Source organism: Pristiophorus japonicus, chromosome 15, assembly GCF_044704955.1.
Source record: "Pristiophorus japonicus isolate sPriJap1 chromosome 15, sPriJap1.hap1, whole genome shotgun sequence".
In the NCBI taxonomy this organism is placed as follows: Eukaryota; Metazoa; Chordata; class Chondrichthyes; family Pristiophoridae; genus Pristiophorus; species Pristiophorus japonicus.
The window spans coordinates 141,634,234-141,654,626 of NC_091991.1; the positions used below are offsets into that span (position 1 = coordinate 141,634,234).

The window sequence follows — 20,393 nt, forward strand, 5'->3', positions numbered from 1 at the left end:
ATCAGGCTATTCTTTGTGCACATTGTAGTGACAGGGCAATGTGGAAAGAGTAGGTTAACCATATAACCTCTTAGATGGAAATGGTGCACAGGGTAGGAAATTGAGAGAGGGTAAAATAAATAACTATACCAGCCAACATCCCCACCACTTGAAACTTGATCCTTCTGCAGATTGGTATTGACAACTATTAAAATACATTATCTTCAAAATAATTTCTGAAATTAATACTCTCTTGGGTATTTATTCATTGAGCTTGACTTAAATTTGCTCTAACTAAAACAGCAATAATGCATGATAAGATGTTCAGCAAATCAGCTGCCTTCTTGTTTATATTCTAGCCAAAGAATGCCTGTTAATAAAGTCCTTTCAGTGTACAGTTAAACAGCAGCAGCAAACTACCAACACTATAATAAAGTAACCAAGTGCAGTAGAACATTTACTTAGTGCAAAGCTTACTCAATGATTCAATTTGTTTTCCACAAAGGTCAGGTATAGCAGCCAGTAAAGAATATGCTCAACAAAATTAATTATTTTATTCATGTTTGTGTATGGACCAACCGAGCTGTAAAATGATTGGCGTATTGCTCCACTCCCAGTGACAGATGGTATAGGTTGGACTGTGCTGCTCTTCCCAAGCAGCATCCTGACAATGAGAGTGAAAATAACAGCACCTTTATAAAATTTGACCTATTGGTATAAAGGCCGCTGCCAAGTAAGGGAGAAAAATCTAACATGGTTTTTTACAGAATGTACAGCACAGAAACTGGCCATTCGGCCCAACAGGTCTAAGCCTCCCCTTAAGTGCATCGATGCTATTTGCCTCAACTACTCTATGTGGTAGCAAGTTCCACATTCTAACCATTCTCTGGGTAAAGAAATTCCTGCTGCATTCCTTATTTTGAGATACATGGTGTAATGGTGTAATCATTATTGATATTCCTCGTGTTTCATGGCGATAAAAGAATTCTAAGATGAAGATGTTTGATGATGATGATGCCACTGGTACCACTGTACACCAACGTAGAAGCTTGTGGGATATCAATTCAGCCAGAAGAAATATGAAGAGTAACGGTTTTCCCTGCAAAATCCCATTGCTGATTTGTGCTTGTGCGTTTTCTTGTAAATTACTGTAATAAAAGTAAAAAAAAAATGTATTAGCTGTGTTTCATTTCCAGCAAAAATACCTCATTGGAAAGAAAAAGAGAAAAGGAGGGAAAGGACTGCGTTGGTTTTTTCTTTACTTCTGAGATCAGGCTTCAAATCCTGCCCATTCTTCTCGTCTCTCTACCAGCTGTAAAGGTTCGAAATTGAATGGGCTTGAGCACATTTAACCCAGTTCCATCAGCGTGCATGTCCACTACACAAAGCTGCCTATATGTTGGCACTAACTGGCACTCAATTATCAATCTCGGTCAGAATGGACATAAAGATGGCTGCTGTGGGAAATGGACATGTTACGCTGATGCTGCAAGGAATGTGCTTCTGAAATTAGTGGTTTATGCACCTTATTGGGATAGAGTGTAGGACCATTACATTACTAGGGGTCAGAGCGGAGCAGGTCGGGAGCAGCAAGGCCCATAAAAGGGGCCCAGCAGTCGGGAGCGGCTAGCTGGTGCAGAGACAGAAAGTAAACAAAGAAGTAAAAATAAATCGAAATGTGACATCACAGCCAAGCGGGTAAGTGATTGCCTGGTGGATTGGTGAGTATTTAATCTTTTCTTTTCTCATCAGTAGGTAACCTTTGGCATTGTTGCCAAATTAAGTTAATTTAAGGGTTAAGTCACAGCATGAGAGCCCAGACCCGTGTCATGCTCCTCCTGTGCTATGTGGGAAATCAGGGATGCTCCCAGTATCCCTGACTACTATGTGTACAGGAAGTGTGTCCAGCTGCAGCTCCTGGCATACCGAATTGCGGCACTGGAGCTGCGCATGGATCCACTCTGGAGCATCTGTGATGCTGAGGATGTCATGAATAGCACGTTTAGTGAGTTGGTCACACCGCAGGTAAAGGTTACACAGGCAGATAAGGAATGGGTGACCATCAGGCAGAGCAGTGGAAGGAAGGTAGTGCAGGAGTTCCCTGCGGTCAGCTCCCTCCAAAAAACAGATATACCGTTTTGGGTGCTGTTGGGGGAGATGGCTCATCAGGGGAAGGCAGCAGCAGCCAAGTTCATGGCACCACAGCTCTGCTGCACGGGAGGGCAGGAAAAAGAGTGGGAGAGCTATAGTGGTAGGGATTCTATTGTAAGGGGAATAGATAGGCGTTTCTGCGGCCGCAATCGAGACTCCAGGATGGTATGTTGCCTCCCTGGTGCAAGGATCAAGGATGTCTTGGAGTGGCAGCAGGGCATTCTGGAGGGAGAGGGTGAACAGCCAGTTGTCGTGGTGCATATAGGTACCATCGATATAGGTAAAAAACGGGATGAGGTCCTACAAGCTGAATTTAAGGAGCTAGGAGTTAAATTAAAAAGTAGGACCTCAAAGGTAGTAATCTAAGGATTGCTACCAGTGCCACATGCTAGTCAGAGTAGAAATAGCAGGATAGTTAAGATGAATACATGGTTTGAGGAATGGTGCAAGAGGGAGGGATTCAAATTCCTGGGATATTGGAACCAGTTCTGGGGGAGGTGGGACCAGTACAAATCGGAGAGTCTGCACCTGGGCAGGACCGGAACCAATGTCCTCGGGAGAATGTTTGCTAGTGCTGTTGGGGAGGGTTTAAACTAATATGGCAGGGGGATGGGAATCTATGAAGAGAGACAGAGGGAAGTAAAATGGGGGCAGAAGCAAAAGGTAGAAAGGAGATAAGGAAAAGTGGAGGGCAGAGAAATCAAGGGCAAAAATCAAAAATGATTCTAAAAGGTCAAAGAGTGTTAAAAAAAACAAGCCTGAAGGCTCTGTGTCTCAATGAAGGGAGATTTCAGGGTCAGTACGGTGAGAGGGATAATGTTAGTTAAGCCTCACAAATAATGTGACTCTCACAGCTTCACTACCTCAACACAGAAAGTTGTTGAGGCCAATTCGTTAGATATATTCAAAAGGGAGTTAGATGTGGCTCTTATGGCTAAAGGGATCAAACGGTATGGAGAGAAAGCAGGAATGGGGTACTAAAATTGCATGATCAGCCATGATCATATTGAATAGTGGTGCAGGCACGAAGGGCCGAATGGCCTACTCCTGCATCTATTTTCTATGTTCTATGTATATTTGACCTGAGAGTTTTGGATGTTGGTAATGGATATAGTGCCAAAAGTGTTAAATGTCTCATGTCCAGTTGATAAGCATAGCATTTACCAAAAATAAAAAAGAAAGACGGTTTCATAGGGGATGTTTCTTCTCTGATATTAGGCTGTTGTATAGTTATATAGTGATAATCATCTTTTTTATCTAGTCAAAGAGGAATATTTTGCAACAGCATATGTGGAACAATATAATTCTACAAGTAGCCATTTTGATAGTCCATTGCCATGTCAGAATGTAATAAATTGTATACAAGTGGAATATATTTGGAGCAGCAGAAAGACCAGACCGTTGAAATATATATTTTCCGAACGAAGATCGATATTTTGTTTCTATTATTTCTGAACCCCATCCCTGTGATGTATTTCTGCTTAGCACAATAGCTCCAGCTGGAGGATAATAATGAGCTTTAAGCTAAATGAGTTGAAAGTTTAAACCTTGGTCTCAATTGGAAGTAGTCCAGTCACTAAATGGGACTTGATGCATCAACAGAGAGCACCATCCCTGAAGTCAGGTCTGGCTTTACACCGTCAATCACTGACAGTCGCCAAGAGGTCCTCCACAACTCGGACAGCCCAGCCCGCTGGCTGAAGGTGGAAGCACTGCATTGAGAAGCTCTGGTGGCAGTTTTTGAGATGAAGGCGACAAGAGCTCGAAAACCAACATCTAAGGCTGACATTTCTGAATGCTACTTTTCAATTATGAATTATGTTCTGGATAAGAAGAATACTATTGACAAGAAAAAGATTTAAAGTGCAAGGAAAATACTAAAACATTAAACATTAATCATTATGTATTACAGAAGGGGAGGAAAATAAGACATGCTTAATTGAAACTTTACCTGGGAAAGAAGATTTGCCTACTGTAAATTGATTCGGACGTCAATCTGTTGAATGTGTGCAGACATCCAGTGTGTAATCGTGGGGCTCCACAACCTGTAAATGAGAACAGAAAGCTGTAAAACACAGAACAGAAACTCCCTCACTGCCGAGTGGATAAATACAATGTTCAATGGAGCATTAAACCATACAGACAAAGGTTTGTCTCAGCTGGGGTGGTGGGAGGACTGCTACAATTGGCCTCTGCAGCCATAGCGGATCCCACTCCTGAATGCTGGGGAAAATGTGTCTCGACATCAGACAAGGCAAATAGTTAGTTGATCACAGCAGCTGCAGCACTACTATTGGCATTTGGCCAGTGTCCCTGGGTGAGGGAGGGGAAAAAGATCAGCTTGGATTTCTTCTCCTGATCGTTATCCAGTGACCCCTGATGACAATCAAGGAGATGTATGCGTGTGAGTTTGTGTGCTTGCGCGCGCGAGCGTGTACACATGCGAGAGAGTGCACGAGTGTGTGTGCGTGAGTGTGTGTGTGTGGCCAGTGTGTGCGGCGAGCAGGGCTGGATTAAAGCTTTGAGGGGCCTAAGACTAATAGGAGGGAAGGACCTATATATGTACTATATATTGCTTACAATATACGGAATGGCAGACCATGCTCAGCAAGGCAAACAATGATTTCAATTACGCGTCTCAGGACATTCTTCCAATAAGATTGAGCTTCCAAAAACTGCTTTTCCACTTGAGAATCAATTCTGCCGTTGACTTTCTTTCGGGAACAATATATACCCACTGACAATGTATGCTGCTCACTCACTGCATGATTATCTATGTATGCAGTATTCTTCCAATCACTGAAGCCTTCACAGAACACGACACACTTTTTGCCTTCAGAAAACAAGTGGCAATAAAAACAGTACAGTTTTTTTGTAGAAGGTAAATAGATGAGCCATTCTCGTTTGCTAGTCTCCGTTTGTTGGGCTTCACATGTTCGCTACAGATAATGATTCTGCTTGGTGTACTCAAAAACTACTTGACTTGAGAACACAGTTCAGAATAAAATAAGAATATAGGAAAGAGAGAGCAGCTAAGGGTCACAAGGGTTATCGAAGCTGCCCTGCCCCCCAAAACAAATGCATAATTCCAATATAGTCTTTCAGACTTAATTTGGAATATTCCTATTTTACCCCGAGTAGTTTCTAGTAGGATATCTAGGGGTATCTATGAGGACATACATACTCTACTAAATACTTTTGACATTTGATTTTGACATCTACATTTCCACTTTCAAAAGATAAATGAAAATTCTTCATCCTTTCGTAAGCATTCATAATGATCAAACCTGATGTTATTTATGCATTTATTCCATGAACAGTGTACATAACTCTCCGGGGGAATTTTGGGGTGATATTTATACATGTTTCAAGATTGTCACAGAATTTTATACACACTTTGAGCCATAAGGACACAATATTTTGAACCCCTGAAGATATAATTATGCAGTTCTATATGATATTGTTTAACCAACCTTGTGACAAAGATTTAGGGTTGATGATATAAAAATCAGGGCCTAAAGTCGAGGGCCTAAGACTGCAGCCTTATTAGCCTATGGGTTAATCCGGCCCTGGTGGCGAGTGTGTGCGTGCACGAGAGTGCGTAAGAGAGAGAGAGTGAAATAATGTCAGGAGGGGAGGGGTGAAAATTGGGGGAATAAATTGTTTCGCCTGTACTCAGAAAGCCTGAAGCTTTGGGAATGGAAGGTGGCACTTAGGTCTTTAAAAGGGAAGAAAAATAAATCAAATAATAATTCAGATCTGCAAATAACTTGGTGATGATCCTGAGCACTTTGCGGCATTATTCAGATTGCAGTTTGTTTAAATAAATGGAACATTCCTACATGTTCGAAAGGCTAGAGGGTAATGCTGTACCTATTTAATGTACAGTTTGAAATAAAAGGGAAGATTTTAAAGGGCAATCCTCGGTAGCAGTGTGTAAGTTAATCATTTGTGGAATTTGGACAAACTTACCATATTGTCTCAATATGGGGGCAATTCTTTAAACTCTGTGTCAATCTCTGGGCTCCAACATCTGTGATTTTGTTGAACTTAACACTGCGGAGATAAAAAAAAGATCCCTGTAAATTCTACAGCCGACAGCATTGCAGCACTTTCAGGCCCATTCAAACAAATAGAACCATTATATGTGCCGGACTTTGAAAAACTGTTTCACAATGCACTTCACTGATTCGTTTTTACTGTGATGAAATCAGACTGAAAATGGACAGGATGGGGTGGAAATTAATTTCTCATTTTCCAGCCCAAAATATGCGTTGCACTGCAAGCGGGCACCAGAAGCCAGGGGGGCACCCGAAATTGGGGCTCGGGCCTCATTTTAATAACAGAGCCCGTCACGCCTCCAGATACAACCTGCCTGATGTTGGGAATCAAATTTGGGCAGCTTGCCTCACCGGCCGGCAATGGCTCTCAGTTAAGTCTTGGGGGACACAGAGGAACGGGTGGGTCGACCGCAGGTCAGCAACAACCCGCATTAGTAAGAAAGAAAAACTTGCATTTTTATAGCGCCTTTCACGATCTCAGGCTGTCCCACAGTGCTTTACAGCCAAGGAAGTATTTTTTAAGTGTAGTCACTGTTGTAATGTAAGAAACGCAGCAGCCAATTTGCACACAGCAAGCTCCCACAAACAGCAATGTGATAATGCCCAGATAATCTGTTTTTAGTGATGTTGATTGAGAGATAAATATTGGCCAGGACACCAAGGATAACTTCCCTGCTCTTCTTCGAAATAGTGCCATGAGATCTTGTACGTCCGCCTGGGAGAGGAGATGGGGCCTCGGTTTAACGTCTCATCCAAAAGACAGCACATGCGACAGTGCAGCACTCCCTCAGTACGATCCTGGGGTGTCAGCCTAGATTTTTGTGCTCAAGTCTCTAGAGTGGGACTTGAAGCCACAATCTACAAGGGAGCAAGCTATCTTAGATCTGGTCCTCTGTAATGAGACAGGAATAATAAATGATCTCCTAGTAAAAGATCCTCTCGGAATGAGTGATCACAGTATGGTTGAATTTGTAATACAGATTGAGGGCGAGGAAGTAGTGTCTCAAACGAGCATACTATGCTTAAACAAAGGGGACTACAGTGGGATGAAGGCAGAGTTGGCTAAAGTAGACTGGAAACACAGACTAAATGGTGGCACAATTGAGGAACAGTGGAGGACTTTTAAGGAGCTCTTTCATAGTGCTCAACAAAAATATATTCCAATGAAAAAGAAGGGCGGTAAGAGAAGGGATAACCAGCCGTGGATAACCAAGGAAATTAAGGAGAGTATCAAATTAAAAACCAATGCGTATAAGGTGGCCAAGGTTAGTGGGAAAATAGAAGATTGGGAAAATTTTAAACGACAGCAAAGAATGACTAAGAAAGCAATAAAAAAAAAGGAAAGATAGATTACGAAGGTAAACTTGCGCAAAACATAAAAACGGATAGTAAAAACTTTTACAGATATATAAAACGGGAAAGAGTGACTAAAGTAAACGTTTGTCCCTTAGAAGATGAGAAGGGGGATTTAATAATGGGAAATGTGGAAATGGCTGAGACCTTAAACAATTATTTTGCTTCGGTCTTCACAGTGGAAGATATTGAAACCATGCCAGAAATTGCTGGTCACAGGAATGTGGGAAGGGAGGACCTGGAGACAATCACTATCACTAGGGGGGTAGTGCTGGACAGGCTAATGGGACTCAAGGTAGACAAGTCCCCTGGTCCTGATGAAATGCATCCCAGGGTATTAAAAGAGATGGCGGAAGTTATAGCAGATGCATTCGTTATAATCTACCAAAATTCTCTGGACGCTGGGGAGGTACCAGCGGATTGGAAAGCAGCTAATGTAACGCCTCTGTTTAAAAAAGGGGGCAGACAAAAGGCAGGTAACTATAGGCCGGTTAGTTTAACATCTGTAGTGGGGAAAATGCTTGAAGCTATCGTTAAGGAAGAAATAGCGGGACATCTAGATAGGAATAGTGCAATCAAGCAGACACAGCATGGATTCATGAAGGGGAAATCATGTTTAACTAATTTACTGGAATTCTTTGAGGATATAACGAGCATGGTGGATAGAGGTGTACCGATGGATGTGGTGTATTTAGATTTCCAAAAGGCATTCGATAAGGTGCCACACAAAAGGTTACTGCAGAAGATAAAGGTACGCGGAGTCAGAGGAAATGTATTAGCATGGATAGAGAATTGGCTGCCTAACAGAAAGCAAAGAGTCGGGATAAATGGGTCCTTTTCAGGTTGGAAATCGGTGGTTAGTGGTGTGCAACAGGGATCGGTGCTGGGACCACAACTGTTTACAATATACATAGATGACCTGGAAGAGGGGACAGAGTGTAGTGCAACAAAATTTGCAGATGACACAAAGATTAGTGGGAAAGTGGGTTGTGTCATAGGTTGAAACATAGAAAATAGGTGCAGGAGCAGGCCATTCAGCCCTTCTAGCCTGCACCGCCATTCAATGAGTTCATGGCTGAACATGAAACTTCAGTACCCCCTTCCTGCTTTCTCGCCATAACCCTTGATCCCCCGAGTAGTAAGGACTTCATCTAACTCCCTTTTGAATATATTTAGTGAATTGGCCTCAACTACTTTCTGTGGTAGAGAATTCCACAGGTTCACCACTCTCTGGGTGAAGAAGTTTCTCCTCATCTCGGTCCTAAATGGCTTACCCCTTATCCTCAGACTGTGACCCCTAGTTCTGGACTTCCCCAACATTGGGAACATTCTTCCTGCATCTAACCTGTCTAAACTCGTCAGAATTTTAAACGTTTCCATGAGGTCCCCTCTCATTCTTCTGAACTCCAGTGAATACAAGCCCAGTTGATCCAGTCTTTCTTGATAGGTCAGTCCCGCCATCCCGGGAATCAGTCTGGTGAATCTTCGCTGAACTCCCTCAATAGCAAGAATGTCCTTCCTCAAGTTAGGAGACCAAAACTGTACACAATACTCCAGGTGTGGCCTTACCAAGGCCCTGTACAACTGTAGCAACACCTCCCTGCCCCTGTATTCAAATCCCCTCGCTATGAAGGCCAACATGCCATTTGCTTTCTTAACCGCCTGCTGTACCTGCATGCTAACCTTCAATGACTGATGTACCATGACACCCAGGTCTCGTTGCACCTTCCCTTTTCCTAATCCGTCACCATTCAGATAATAGTCTGTCTCTCTGTTTTTGCCACCAAAGTGGATAACCTCACATTTATCCACATTATACTTCATCTGCCATTCATTTGCCCACTCACCTAACCTATCCAAGTCACTCTGCAGCCTAATAGCATCCTCCTCGCAGCTCACACTGCCACCCAACTCAGTGTCATCCGCAAATTTGGAGATACTGCATTTAATCTCCTCGTCTAAATCATTAATGTACAATGTAAACAGCTGGGGCCCCAGCACAGAACCTTGCGGCACCCCACTAGTCACTGCCTGCCATTCTGAAAAGTACCCGTTTACTCCTACTCTTTGCTTCCTGTCTGACAACCAGTTCTCAATCCACATCAGCACACTACCTCCAATCCCATGTGCTTTAACTTTGCACATTAATCTCTTGTGTGGGACCTTGTCGAAAGCCTTCTGAAAGTCCAAATATACCACATCAACTGGTTCTCCTTTGTCCACTTTACTGGAAACATCCTCAAAAAATTCCAGAGAGAGACTGCAAAGAGATTTAGATAGGTTAAGCGAATGGGCTAAGGTTTGTCAGATGGAATACAATGTCGGAAAGTGTGAGGTCATCCACCTTGGGGAAAAAAACAAAAAAAGGGAATACTATTTGAATGGGGAGAAATTACAACATGCTGCGGTGCAGAGGGACCTGGGGGTCCTTGTGCATGAATCCCAAAAAGTTAGTTTGCAGGTGCAGCAGGTAATCAGGAAGGTGAATGGAATGTTGGCCTTCATTGCAAGAGGGATGGAGTACAAAAGCAGGGAGGTCCTTCTGCAACTGTATAGGGTATTGGTGAGGCCGCACCTGGAGTACTGCGTGCAGTTTTGGTCGCCTTACTTAAGGAAGGATATACTGGCTTTGGAGAGGGTACAGAGACGATTCACTAGCCTGATTCCGGAGATGAGGGGGTTACCTTATGATGATAGATTGAGTAGACTGGGTCTTTACTCGTTGGAGTTCAGAAGGATGAGGGGTGATCTTATAGAAACATTTAAAATCATGAAAGGGATAGACAAGATAGAGGCAGAGAGGTTGTTTCCACTGGTCGGGGAGACTAGAACTAGGGGGCACAGCCTCAAAATAGGGGGGAGCCAATTTAAAACCGAGTTGAGAAGGAATTTCTTCTCCCAGAGGGTTGTAAATCTGTGGAATTCTCTGCCCAAGGAAGCAGCTGAGGCTAGCTCATTGAATGTATTCAAGTCACAGATAGATAGATTTTTAACCAATAAGGGAATTAAGGGTTATGGGGAGCGGGCGGGTAAGTGGAGCTGAATCCACGGCCAGATCAGCCATGATCTTGTTGAATGGCAGTGCAGGCTCGAGGGGCTAGATGGCCTACTCCTGTTCCTAATTCTTATGTTCTTATGTTCTTATGTAACCTTCTGACTCAGAGGCAATGGTGCTACCCACTGAGCCACAACTGTGGAGCCATGAGGTGCTCACTTCTCCATCCCACTGGAGGGGAAGTAATAAAAACTTTCCCCATCATTCTTCGGCAGAATCTGGCGGTCCTTTTAAGCACCGCTGCAGAACTGGTAAAAGTGGTAGGAGCTTTGCCTAGTTATTCACACACTTTGCAGAAGAGTCCTGAAACAGGCCCAGGCCCTTTTTTTTGCATATTTATATTGATCCAATGCTGCTTTAATACAGCCACCGGGGACATCTAAAACAGCAAGAACCAAAATGGCAGCAATCTTGCCCCTGGCGCAGATCGAACGCAGGACCTTACCCCCAGAAATCCATATATGTTGCACCATTTTACACATACCACTTTCTACCCCAATCTCAGTAAGTGAGGAGAACAATAAGCAAATAGGAAAGAAAGCGAAAATAATTAATTTAACCTGCAGTCCAGATTTTAAATAATTATTGTCACCTTGATGTTAATGATACTTACTCCAGAACTTTCAGCGATTTCATTACCGGGAGTATTTCTGCTAGTTTCTCTGCCCCCTTATCACCAATAATATTATCATATAAACTGCAAAATAAAATAAAAATTGGATCAGACAAGGTGCATGTTGATAATTGGTTTTGGTTTATTGATATTTAATGAAATTGCAGACAGATGACTGAAATTATTAGTGTTACATTTAAATCGGCAACGTTAGCTCTGTTCAAAGCTCGATGCAATTGTAACAGTATTCACACTGAAAAACACTCAGTGAACAAAAAGTCACAGATGCAAAAAAATTGCAGGCCTGCAAACATCCTTAAGATTCACTGAAGACTGTTTGTAGGTGAAATCTTCAATTGCACACAGAGTGGACTTTATGTTGTCCAACATGCTTAATGGCAGATGTCAACATAAAGCTTGTAATCACCATCTCCGAGCTTACTTTAAAATAAGGTGTATGGATGTTGATCGCATGGTGGCAGAGTGCTGGAGCCCTTCAGCAGGGCACTGTGGAGTGGAGTGACAGGTATTGGATTTCAGGCCAAGTGTTTTTCCCAAAGGGAGGTAGAAGTCAGAAAGGCTCATTCACAGACCATCTCTTAGTAAATGCTAGAGAGCGGTATGAGAGGGGCATGGGAACAGGCTACCTGCCTACCTTCCCAACTGCAATTGGGAGATGGTGTGTGGGAGCCCAGAAATTGGAGAGAATGTGGGAGAACATATAGGAATGTTCAATGATGTAATATGTTATGAATGCCATTAAAATGACATAAGGAATTAAAGAAGCTGTATGGCACAATTAAAAATGACTTAAATTTTAATAATATCCTCTGCAATCTGTGTTAAAGAAACCCCCTTCCAGCATCTGGGCCAGTTCACCAATTTTTTAAAAATTGATTTATTAAAGTGTATTAAAAATTCAAATTTATGAAAAAGATGGATTTTGCTGCTGGAAAATTCTAAGAGTAAACATTCTCAGTTAAAATGACTTAATTAGGCCACAGTTAAGGTGTAGGGGCCAATGTTCAGGACCTCAAACGCTCCTTCCAGGTGAAACGGCGATTTACTTGCACTCCTTTCAATTTAGTATACTGTATTCGCTGCTCACGATGTGGTCTCCTCTACACTAGGGAGACCAAACGTAGATTAGGTGACCGCTTTGCAGAACATCTCTATTCAGTCCATCAGCGAGACTTCAAGCTTCTGGTCGCATGTCACTTTAATTCTCCGCTCCACTCCTACTCTGATCTAACTGTCCTCGGCCTCTTGTACAGTTCCAATGAAGCTCAACGCAAGCTCGAGGAACAGCACCTCATCTTTCGTTGAGGCACTTTACAGCCTTCTGGACTCAACATCGAGTTCAACAATTTCAGACAATAACCCTCCCCCTCTTTTTTTTCTCTTTGCCATGGCAGCTGGTGATGATACCGCCATTCACACCCCATCTAGACTCATCTTTTGTTTTTTAACTTGTTCCATCTCAGCTCATTTTTTCCCCATCATCCCTTTTGTTTCTTAATCTCTTCTACCTTCCCCCTATCACAGACCTTCCCTTTTGATCTTTCCTCCCCTCCCCCTTTCCCTCCGCCTGCACTTCTTTAAGAACCTGTTAAATCTCAGACTTTTCTAGTTCTGACAAAGGGTTTCTCTCCACAGATGCTGCTTGACCTGTTGAGATTTCCAGCATTTTCCGTTTTTAAATTCAGATTTTTGCATCCGCAGTATTTTGCTTTCACGTTTATGGTGTAGGAGCTGCTTTAAGTAAGTCAGTTTTGTAATATCAGCTCCAAAAAGGTATTTATTTTAAAACTTGCCTCAATGTCCTCAAGAACTTCAGGTTGGGAAGAGATCTCGCCAGCTCTTGTGCCCCTCGGTCTGCAATCTGGTTGCGCGATAATCTGCAAGGTGACAAAATAGCAACCGTTATTTTGAATTAGTTTGGCCGTTTTATATTACCATCAATATGTGAGGAATATTCAAAAAGGTGCAATGTGCTACTGTGCTTTGCTGTTGCAGCTCGCTGTAACTTTGGACTTCCCTGGGAATCAATCCAAAGCGATTTTAACCTGGGAAAACATGCTATTAGCTCGGCACACTCAATATAGCATTTATAAATAACCTGTGAAGCTGTGGTGGCCTTGTCCACAGTTAGCCAGTGGAAAATGGTCTGTCTCGCAAGTGTGTTTGCTGTAATTAGGATTGGCAGCTCTGCTTGGACATTTTCTGCGAGGTTTCATCACACGGCCTCTTGCCTCCAACCACCGCACTCCTGTAATTTTGTCGCCCGAAGGGAGAGGGGAGGGGCAGGGGACAGGGAAGCTGGAGAGAATGGAGGAAATAGAGAGGGGGAGAAAGGGAGGAGGAGAAGAAGGTAGAGGAAGAAGAGAGGAGAGGAGAGGAGTGGGGGAAGAGGAGAGAGGAAAGGTGGGAAGGGGAAAAGAGAGTGGAGGAAGAGGGGAGAGGGTGGGGGAAGAGTCGGATGGGGAAAGGGAGAGGGGACAAGGAGAGGGACAGAGGGAGATGGGACAGAAGTGACAGGGAAACATCGGCTGCTCATTCGAGGGGGGGGGGCGGCACAATCCCAGGACCAGTAATATTGCACAGTGGGGGAGGGCTAGTTTATCGAAGCAGTGGGATAGGAGGGGGCAGTCCTTTGCCCAAAGGCTGGTGGTGATGCTTACTCGAGGGAAGGGATTGATGTCCTAATGCAGGCATTGCAGCTAAATTAGGGGGTGGGAGTCTCTTTATACAAGTAGGTAATGGAGCATCGAAATACAAATTATCAATCAACCTCCAGTTGATTAAAGGTTCACACGTGGCAGGAACATCCTGGCCTTTAAACAAACGAAGTGGACATTGCACTTGGGATAGGTGCAGTTTTTAACGATCCAAAGACCAGGGGATGACTATTTACTATGGCTGTGTGCTATGTCATTTGGTAAGGGAGAGGAAAGATGTGGTGGGAAATCGTACAGTCATAACTACTAAACTAATAAAGTGTGATGAAGGGAGATTTCGGGGTCAGTATGGCGAGTGGGGGCGGTTAATGTTAGTTAAGCCTCACTGTTCTTAATGATCCAAATAATGTGACTCTCACAGCTTCAGCTACAGGCACAATATCTATAGAATATTGTGATCACTCACCGAATGTATGCATATATATGTTATATATGTTATGAATATATATATATATCACACATATACACATATATAAAACATATTGGGCCCAAGTTTCCACATGATTTGCTCCTGATTTTTAGGAGCAACTGGTGGAGAACGGACTATCTTAGAAATCGCAATTCCCCACATTTTTTTTTCTGCAGTTCTAGTCAGGTAGAACAGTTCTACTTTGGAACAGAATTTTTTCTTCAATAAGGGGCGTGTCCGGCTACTGACACCTGATTTCCAAGTTTCCACAGTGAAAACGTACTCCAAACTAACTTAGAATGGAGCAAGTGAAGATTTTTGTAGAACTGAAAAAACCTGTTCTACACATTAAAAAATCAGGCGCAGGTTACAAATAAGGCGTCCAGAACGAGGTGGGGGGGAGGGGGGAGGGGGAAGGGAAGTCATTAAATTCTACAATAAATCCTTATTTATACTTCTACAAATATTATACAAATAAATCCAACCTGAATAAACATTTATAAGCAAAGAAAAGATTAAATAAACCATCTTCCTACCTGTGTGAAAGTGCTTCAGTCAGCTCAGCGATGTGGCGTCGTTCCCGCGAATGGGAGGGAGGGAGGGGCAGGCAGGCAGTAACCAGGCAGCAAGCAGCCTTCCACTTGAGGTGGAAGCCTTACAGTCAGCTCAGCGTCGTTCCCGCGAACGGGAGGGAGGGAGGGGCAGTAAGCAGGAAGCCTCAGTGCTGATGTGCTGATGGCAATGTGCTTTTATTAAAAAATGTTCAAAAATTAAACAGCTACAAACTACAAAAATGGCCGAGTGCCAATGTTTCCTTCACACTGCACGTGCGCGAACGCTCCAACGCGCAGGGTTGCCGGCAGGAAAAAAACTAATTTAAATAGTACCCGCCCCCTCCCACTTACAAAATCGGCGCGAGTGTAGGCTCCGCCCCCCTGGGCGCCGTGCCACACAGACAAGGAGCTGCAGGGCTCTCCAGAATCGCAAGTTTTTTTTCCGGCGCCGTTTTAGGCGTGAAAAACGGGCGCCCAGCTCGGAGGGGCGCCCGTTTTTTATCGTGTGGAAACTTGGGCCCCCATATATATATATATATATATGAATATATATATTGTAACATTTATATATACACTATAACATTTATATATTATATATATATTTAGATTAGATAGATGGATATATACACCAAAATGACGTATGATTATAAATCTGTTACTTACGTCAGCTTTTCCAGTGATGTTAAATTAGACAGCACCTCGGCCAATCTTTCAGCTCCTTCATCTCCTATTTTATTTTCACTCATTTCAACATTCTGAGAGCTCGGACCGTCGAGACTATAGGAAAGCAGCATAAGAATTCAGTTAAAAATGTACCTTTTCAGTAATAAAAGGGAAAGTTTGCCAAAGTTAAAGAAATGTTTAAGTGGAATGATTTATTCACCAACTGAACGCCGCACAATGTGCTGCGGTGAGATCTAGCCTGCAAATTTGCACTGCTCTACCAACAGAGTTTTGCTTCTACTTCCTGCAATGTATTCCATACAATATTACTCTGGCTTGCACTCTATTACTTTACATAGAGCTTTGTCTTATTAAATAATAGTATTTACGGGGCAAGCATCTGTGCAGAATGGCTAGATTACAAAATGGCCAACCATACTGCTGCCATTAAACCAAAACACAATGTCATTCCCTGAGTGGTGAACAGACAGTAATATTACAAATAAAAAGTATATACAATGCATGGAACAAAACCTGTGGCAGAAAATTCTATTTGAATAAATAATTCTCCATACAGATGAACTTTTAACCATTTGTTTTTAAACTGGGTGCACTCCACGTACTGATCTGTGAAAATATAGTTTTATTATTTGTCAAACATTAAGCTGGATTCTTAATTGACATCTCTGTTAAACCCAGCACAACAACATTCTGGTCACTGATAAAGCCATGATTTCCAGTTTAATGCAAGTCATAGAATAGAATCATAGAATGGTTACATCACAGAAGGAAGCCATTCGGCCGGTCGAGCCAGTGCCGGCTCTCTGCAAGAGCACTTCAGCTAGTCCCACTCCCTGAATGCTATAGTTATATTTTTATGAAAACACTGAAAATTTCAAATTGCATGATAGAGTACAGGTGCAGCGTCGAGAATCTGGAACCCTCGGGACTGAGGCCTTTCCGGATTCCGGGCTTTTCTGGATTTGCGATCGTCTTTCTGACTCCACGAATCCGGAAATACCCGAGCCCAGGTTCGGGTATTTCTAGAGTTCAGAACATCAAAAAGGGGGCAGAGGTCCTCGGCGAGGAGCTGTTCGGGCTGACCCCATCAATGAAGTCGGCGGGCGGGCCCCACCGCCAAGGAGGTGTTCGGGCGGGCCCCGCTGTGGTGGAGCTGTTCGGGCCGGCCGGCCCCATCGATGAGATAGTCGGGCGGGGCCCAGCCAAGGAGGTGTTCGGGCGGGCCCCGCTGTGGTGGAGCTGTTCGGGCCGGCCGGCCCCATCGATGAGGTAGTCGGGCGGGGCCCAGCCAAGGAGGTGTTCGGGCGGGCCCCGCTGTGGTGGAGCTGTTCGGGCCGGCCGGCTCCATCGATGAGGTAGTCGGGCGGGGCCCAGCCAAGGAGGAGGTGTTCATGCTGGAGCTGTTCGTGAATGGCCCCCGCCATAGTGGAGCTGTTTGGGCAGGACCCCTGTGGAGGCCCGGAGGTAAGGGCAGCAGTGGCGAGCGAGGCCAGAGGTTGGGCAGGGGCAGGACCCAGAGGTTGGCAGGGTCAGCGGGTCCAGATTTCAGAACATTTTACGGATTACGGACGACCCTGCCACCGATCGGTTCGGAGTCTGGATTCCGGAACTTCGATGCTGCACCTGTACTATCACTTTAACTGGAGTGAAATTGATATGTAATACACACAGATGAAGACTTGGAAATATTTGTCTAGCTAAAGTAGGGCGTGGATAAGACACTTCAAAGTTTTACTCACTCTAGGTACTTCAAAAATGCCAGTGCTGGTAGAATCTTTGTTAGTTTCCGAAATCCCTGAGGTCCATTCACAGGGCCGAGGCTACAAGATTGAAACAAATTGTATTTCTTTCTTAGTCAGTCACCGTTTAGGGATTCACATACCTTAATTTTATTGATCAAACAAAAGAGAATTACTAATTAAAAATCATCAAAGGTGGCAGGACAAATTGAGATGGCTGTTAAAAAAGCATACAAGATCCTTGGCTTTATAAATAAGCACAGAGTACAAAAGCAAGGAAGTTATGCCAAACCTATCACTGCTTAGGCCTCAGCTGAAGTATTATGTCCAATTCTGGGCACTATACTTTAGGAAGGATGTCAAGGCCTTAGAGAGGTTGCAGAGGAGATTTATTAGAATGGTCCCAGGGATGAGGGAGCTCAGTTATGTGGTGAGACCAGAGAAGCTAGGATTGTTCTCTTTCGAACAAAGAAAGGTTAAGAGGAGATTTAATAGAGGTGTTCAAAATTATGAAAGGTTTTGATAGAGTAGATAAGGAGAAACTGTTTCCACTGACAGGAGGGTCGTTAACCAGAGGACACACATTCAAGATAATTGGTAAAAGAATCAGGGGAAATTATGAGAATTTTTTTTACAGTGTTATGATGATCTGGAATGCACTGCCTGATAGGGTGATGGATGCAGATTCAATAGTAACTTTCAAAAGGGAATTGGATAAATGCTTGATAATGAAAAATTTGCAGGGCTATGTGGAAAGAGCAGAGTAGGATTAATTGGATCGCTCTTTCAAAGAGCTGGCACAGGCACGATGGGCCGAATGACCTTGTTCTGTGCTGTAATATTCTATTAAAAGTAGTTCAACATGTTTAATACTAATCTGATCATTACAACATTCATGGAGAAAAGATATGTGTTACAATTTATGTGTCTTGTGCAATTGTGCTGGCACTCGAAATTCATGGAGCTAAGTTTGTTTTTGAAGATGATGGTATTCACAGTGAGCTCTCCTGATGCGGGGGAGTAGAGGAAGATTTCCATTGTTCATTATTCAATGACTGTAGCCTTGTCTTTTACATTTCACTACAAGTTGTGCAGAGGAAATCTTTCATTAGTGTAATAGCAGGAGTTTCTCTTGAAATCCAGTGGGAGAAAAGCAACTCTCTAAAGTCCTCTGAAGTTTTTCCTAGCTGAGTGATACATGGCCAAGGAAGATCCTGGTCACAAGATTAGAGTTTTGCTTTCACTATTATCACAGGTACAGCAGTGAGAGTTCACTTGTAATTAATCTGAGCATCTTACATTCAAGGATTAGCTCATGTTGCCCAATGTCTAACTCTACAACTGCATGACCTAATGGTGTCACAGTAGGACTCCCTCATAATCTGAACTGGATATTGTAAAATGCTAAAGAATTGTTCTGTCGATCCTTCACCAGTATGCAACAGATTTACAATATTGTTGACTACAACATCATCTTTTACACTTGTAACCATTAACAATGTACTTCAACTTTTTAATTTCCAAATTTACCTTTCTTCCCTTTTATGCTGCATTATTATCATTGACAAAGAGGAGCACGAGAGTAACACAAGGTGACTGGTCTTTCTGATTTCTCCTCCCTCTCTATGACTAGTACCTAGTCTCCCTCAAACCTGATAACATGGCTGATTAATCATAAGGGGAACTGTAGGTACCAATCATCATCACAGACCTGTGTGGGCACTAGAGTTCCAGGAAATACTTCAAACCCTGTGAAACCGTGACTAAGCTACCCGAGTTTACACACATCTTGACTCTGATAACATATTCAAGCTGAGAAAGCTGATCATTTATGAAATGATCGAGGCACGAGATTACAAATATCATTACTTACGCAAATTCCAGCATTTGTAGTGTCCGGACAGCAGGCAGCTCATGGAGTTCGCCCCCAGATGTGTTGTGTGTGCTGTTCCAGGTAAAAATAAGAAAGAAGCACAAGATGAAATAAGATGCCTTCCATGTGCTCATTCTGTTACACATGATGCCTTTTCGAACAAGCATAAACTGTTTTCCTTTGATACAGCTGATGCTAGTTAAATGCATAACTAGTTTACCAAGAACCTCCTTGAATGAAGTTTTCTACAAACTTGAAATACAAAGTCAATTTGAAAATTAGATAGCACAGCCAAGTAATTATTCATTCAGCAAGTTAAGCAAAAAAAAAATATTTCACACTAAAAAATATAAAAATATATAAACCTAGATTGATGGGTGGGACTGCCCTCATAGTAACATTGCAACAGGAGTAGGCCATTCAGTCCCTCGAGCCTATTCCACCATTCAATGAGACCATGGCTGATCTATACATCAACTCCATTTACCCGCCTTTGATCCATATCTCTTGATACCCTTACCTAACAAAACTCTATCGATCTCAGTCTTGGAAATTTCAATTGATCCAGCATCCACAGCCTTTTGGGGGAGCGAGTTTCAGATTTCCACTACCCTTTGTTTGTAAAATAATGCTTCCTCATTTCATTCCTAAATGGCCTAGCTCTAATTTTAAGGTTCTGTATCTACCCTATCAAATCCCTTTATCATTTTAAATACCTTAATTAGATCACCTCTCAACCGTCTAAACTCAAGGGAATTCAAGCCAAGTTTATGCAACCTGCCCTTACAACTTAACCTTTTAGGGCCTGGTATCATTCTGCTGAATCTGCGCTACACCTCTTCCAAGGCCAATACATCTTTCCTGAGGCTCAGTGCCCAAAGCTGAAAGCAGTACTCCAGATGGGGTCTGTACAACTGCAGCATCACTTCCTCACTTTTACATTTCAATCCCCTTGAGATAAAGGCCAATGTTCCATTAGCCTTTTCGATTAATTTGTTTCCTACATTACAACAATGACTACACTCCAAAAGTACTTAATTGGCTGTAAAGTGCTTTGTGACATCCGCTGATCGTGAAAGGCGCTATATAAATCCAAGTCTTTCTTTCTTTTTACCCATGCACGAGCATTTAGTTATGTGTGTCCACGGACACCTAAATACCTTTTGCTCCTCCACAGTTCCTAA

The 20,393-nt window shown here is 43.0% G+C and overlaps 1 protein-coding gene across 1 annotated transcript in view; it reads right to left on the minus strand.

Annotated features, from left to right (window-relative positions):
- Positions 1-339: 339 nt before the first annotated feature.
- ciita (class II, major histocompatibility complex, transactivator) overlaps positions 340-20,393 on the minus strand; it is a 52,207-nt gene continuing 32,153 nt past the window's right edge. The window contains exons 12-19 of the mRNA XM_070901758.1: positions 19,210-19,281; positions 17,337-17,417; positions 15,577-15,690; positions 13,027-13,110; positions 11,213-11,296; positions 6,103-6,186; positions 4,082-4,175; positions 340-1,127 (exon numbers count right to left, since the gene is read on the minus strand). Coding sequence (XP_070757859.1) covers positions 4,100-4,175; positions 6,103-6,186; positions 11,213-11,296; positions 13,027-13,110; positions 15,577-15,690; positions 17,337-17,417; positions 19,210-19,281 — 595 coding nt within the window. The 3' untranslated portion in view covers positions 340-1,127; positions 4,082-4,099. The remainder of the gene's footprint in view (positions 1,128-4,081; positions 4,176-6,102; positions 6,187-11,212; positions 11,297-13,026; positions 13,111-15,576; positions 15,691-17,336; positions 17,418-19,209; positions 19,282-20,393) is intronic.